Source organism: Lagopus leucura, unplaced genomic scaffold (assembly GCF_019238085.1).
Source record: "Lagopus leucura isolate 7727_CA_CO unplaced genomic scaffold, USGS_WTPT01 Super-Scaffold_760, whole genome shotgun sequence".
NCBI classification, from domain to species: Eukaryota; Metazoa; Chordata; class Aves; order Galliformes; family Phasianidae; genus Lagopus; species Lagopus leucura.
Window position 1 is genome coordinate 13,661,416 of NW_024962257.1, and position 4,237 is coordinate 13,665,652.

Here is a 4,237-nt window from a genome sequence, read left to right on the forward strand (position 1 = left end):
AGCCGCCGCCGCCGCCGCCCGCCGCCGCCTGAGCCCGCACCCCGGCGGTGCCCGCGCAGGGGCCGCCCGAGCCGGCCGCGCCGTCGTGACCCTCCTCCCCGCCCCCTCGGCCGGCTCGCCCGGCTATAAAGGAGGGTTTTATTCTCGGGCTCCGGTCTCACGCCAAACCCTGTCACACCGTCTAGACGAGCTGTCGTGGGGCTCAGCCCAGCTGTCACCATGGCGATGGAGACGAGTCCGCTGTGAATTTTGGGGGGAGAGCGAGAGCGAGCGAGAGCGGCGGCGGAGGAGGAGGAGGAGGAGGAGGAGGAGGAGGAGGCGCGGGAGGAGGAGGAAGGCTCGGCCGCCGCCGTGCCCTGCCCTGCCCGCCGCCGCCGCCCGCGAGGGAGGCACGGACCCCCGGCGCTCCGGGCCGCGGCTGGAGCCGGCCCAGCGGGGAGCCCCGGGGAGCCAGCGGCCGCCGAGCGCCTCAGATGCGTCTGTCACACAACGCCGGCCGAGCTATTTAAAGTAACGGGCCTCGCCGGACTTTGTCTCTGCCTATTTATGAGTCCCCGGGAGCTGGCCGGCGCCGCCGGGCAGCGCTAGGAGCCGCGCCGCAGCGCCAGCCCCGCGGGGACGCCAGCGCCGAGCCGGGGGCCGGGCCCGCCCGGAGCATGACGGCCATCGGGGCGCTCCTGCTCTGCTCCTGCCTGGGGCTGCTGCGGCCGGGCGCCGGGCAGCCCTTCCTGCGGCTGCGGCCCTCGCCCAGCGACAACCTGCCGGTGAAAGACATCGTGGAGCACCCGGACCCCGAGTACGACCCGAAGGAGCAGGACCTGGACGAGCGGACTCTGCGCAAGAAGCTGGGCAGCCATTTCGACCCCAGCTTCATGGCCGTGGCCGTGCCGGGCCCCGCCAACGCTTCCGCGGGCGCCGAGGCGGCGGCGGGGCGGGCGCGGGCGGCGGAGTTGCGGCGCTTGGAGCGGGGCGGGCCGCGGCTGCGGGTGGGCAAGAAGGCGAGGCGGAAGGTGCTGCAGTGGCTCTGGGCGTACACCTACTGCCCCGTGCTCTACACCTGGAAGGACCTGGGCGTCCGCTTCTGGCCGCGCTACATCAAGGAGGGCAACTGCTTCGCCGAGAAGTCCTGCTCGCTGCCCGAGGGCATGTTCTGCAAGCCCGTCAAGTCGGTCACCAAGACGTTCCTGCGCTGGCACTGCCAGGGCTGGTCCAGCCAGAAGTACTGCACCTGGATCCCCGTGCAGTACCCGCTCATCTCCGAGTGCAAGTGCTCCTGCTAGCACGGCCCCGCGCCGCCCCGGCCCTCGCGCTGCTCTCTTTGCTCGTCTGCATCTTCCGAGGGGGGGTTCGTCCGCCCTCCCCCTCGGGGCGAGCGCGGGGCGTGATGGGGGGGTCGGGGGGAGGAACCGGGTCTGACTTATTTTAATGTTATTTTATTTGAAAGGGGGAGAAGCGAACCCAGGAACTGCAGGGCAGGCCAAAGGCACAGTAAAGCACTACAATCAGATGTCTATTTTTATACGTATATAGCCTTCTAACGAAAGGAAAATAATAATAATAAAGAAAAAAAAAAACCTAAAAAAAAAAATCCCAGCCGTGTAAATAGAGAGATTTTAAAGGAAAGGGGGAAATCGCAGCTGTTTTTTTTTTTTTTTTTTTTTTTTTTTTTAATTATAATTATAATTATTTTTATTATTATTATTTTAAAAACGTAGGACCACATTTTAAACCCTTCCCCCCCCAACCCCCGCGCCCCCCCCCCGGGGGGGGGGGGGGGGGGGGGCACAGATTTCTTTCTTGTCGAGATGGTTTTAACAACGGGAAAGGAAACCCCGGGGAAGAGCAGCAGCATCCCTGAAGGTGGCCGTTCCTCTGTGCTGTATTTTCCTTTTTTTTTTTTTGTCTTCTTCAGACGTTGTCATTGGTGTTCCGGCTCTGGGAGGGGAGGGGGGTGGGGGGCGTTAAGTGTATAACAATGACTTAAGGAGGAAGTTTTAAAGAGAAGTACAAATCTATGGAAGAGTGGAATCGTTTTGTTGTGTGGGAATATGTATAGTCACGTAGAGATGCTAAAGGAAATCTTCTGTGTACAGTTTATTTATTTTTAACGTTTGTGTATAGGAAAAAAAAAAAGAAAAAAAAAAAAAAGAGCTAGAGATTATGCCAGAAACTATTGGAAATGTTTACTTGAATATTCCTTTAAAAAAACAGAACAAAACAAAACACATATCAATGTAAATAGGAGCTATCAGTGATGGAAACGTTTTTAGCAATAAACTCTATCTTTGAAGAACGGCGCCCGGAGCCCCGCGGGGTCACACAGGGAGCGGGGGCTGAGCAGAGCCCACGGAGCTGCATGGGGAGCTGTGGGAACCCGCTGCAGGAGGAGAGCTGCGCTCACAGAGGGGCAGGAATGCGGTACGTGGGGCAGGAGGCGCCGTCCGAAGTCATCGGGAGGTTCCCGCTTCGCTTCGCCATCCCGGGCTCCTTCATGCACTGTGCTTGGTGGATCCGGCTCTGGTTGAGGATCCCGGCACATCTCACCCAGCTGCACGGCCCCGAGCCTCGCGACAGACCCGGCTGCAGCGGGGAAGGATGCATGGCAGCCCCGTGCCTGCCGCGGAGCAGCCGTCAGGCCCACATCTCCCCATCGGCGCCGGGCTCTGAAGCAGCACCCGCTCCAGCTGGGCGCTGGCACCGCTCTGCCCGAGCTGCTGGAGGCCAGCAGGGAGGAGCCCAGGCACTGCGGCCACGGGGGGGCCCTGATGCACGGCCAGCTGTCTCCTTGCGTGCTCTGTGGGGGCTGCTGGTGGCCAGGAGAAGGTCTGTGCCATTCTTTCCGTGTGTGCGATCTGCCTGGCGTCCCTGAGGAACAAACCACCGCCGAGCGCCCTGTGCGTGAAGCCCGTGGGGAGGCAGCGGGATGCTAGCTGGGGTCCCTCCAAGGGGACTGGGGTCTGGTGAGCCCACCCAGAGCTGGCAAGACCTGAGAGGTCACGCTCAGAAGGTGAGAGGTCAGAATGGGGAGAGGGAGAGGGCTCTTCTGATGGGCAGAGGCGAGAGGCGCACGGCTGCCCTGCAGCTGACGTCCCGCCCCATGGAGCGCGTGGCCATCCATCCCTATGGAACGTGTGCAGCGTGTGGCCATCCCCATGGAGCAGGCCAACCTTCCCACGGGGCTGCCAGCGAGGCAGCGGGGATGAGGGGACGTGGAGGGCAGAGTGGAAAGGAGACCTCGCGACGGCAATGTGCAAAACATCAGGGGCATTTGGGAGAGGAAGGGGAAAGCTCATTTTGCAAGAGGAACAACATCTGTGGTGTGGGGACCGAACATCTGTAGGAGGGAGCATGGGGGGAGGGCATTCTGGGAAAATATTTCTGACATAATCCCAACAGTATCTGGTGTGTTGAGATTTGGTTACAAATGGCCCTCTAACGTCTTTGTGCGTTTTGTTCTGCTGGTTCCAGGGGCACACAGAGACCCCGGCTTTGTGCTAACCTGGGAAATAAACCATTCGCTGGACTCAATGGCTGAGTTCAGTTGTGTGGGGAAGGGGGGCGGGAGCGGGGAAGGAGAGATTTGTGTGAACGCTGGAGAAAACCAGCCTGAAAGCCTCTGTGCCATGTGCTGTGGGAGGAGGGGGCTGCCTGCGTCTCAGGGGAGCGCCTGCTGGTCCCGCTCGAAGCGATGCGACGGCGGAGGGCAGAAGGGAGTGCGCCGGGCACCGAAGTGCCCCGTGGCTCCTGCGGGGCATGGGCAGGGGCTGGGGGGGGCGGGCAGCCGGGGGATGCGCTGTCCTTTGCTGCCCGGAGACGCGATGAGTCGGACGTGCGACAGCCGGGCTGCGGGCACGATGGCTCACCCGTCCTCAAAGGAGAGAAAGACAAAGGGGAACGAGCCCGGCTCTTTGGTGCGGTCGCTTCATTGTCTCATCAAGCTGCTTGTGATTAAGGGACGGGCTGGAGGGGAGAGGGGGCACGACAGGCCTCCGTGAGACCGGCGGTGCGGTGGGTGCTGGCTCTGCACACGTGGTTTTTCCAGTCCCCCTGCCCCCAGCTATGGGGTGGTGACCCGGAGGGAAAGGAGCCCGGAGCTGCAGGGGTGGGGGCATCCTGTAGGCTGGGTCACGCTTGTCATTGTGTTGGCAAGAGGTGGCTGTGGCCACACACGTGCAGGCATGCACACACAGGGTGTCCGGATGGCACCTCCGGCTGCACAGTGTCTCACGGGTTGATG

The 4,237-nt window shown here is 61.8% G+C and overlaps 1 protein-coding gene across 1 annotated transcript; it reads left to right on the forward strand.

The window, feature by feature from the left end:
- The first annotated feature begins 656 nt into the window (after positions 1 to 656).
- LOC122176274 (noggin-2-like) lies at positions 657 to 1,606 on the forward strand. The gene has a single exon (XM_042864662.1). The coding sequence runs from the start codon at positions 657 to 659 to the stop codon at positions 1,278 to 1,280; it is 624 nt and encodes a 207-aa protein (XP_042720596.1). The 3' UTR covers positions 1,281 to 1,606.
- Positions 1,607 to 4,237: the final 2,631 nt, after the last annotated feature.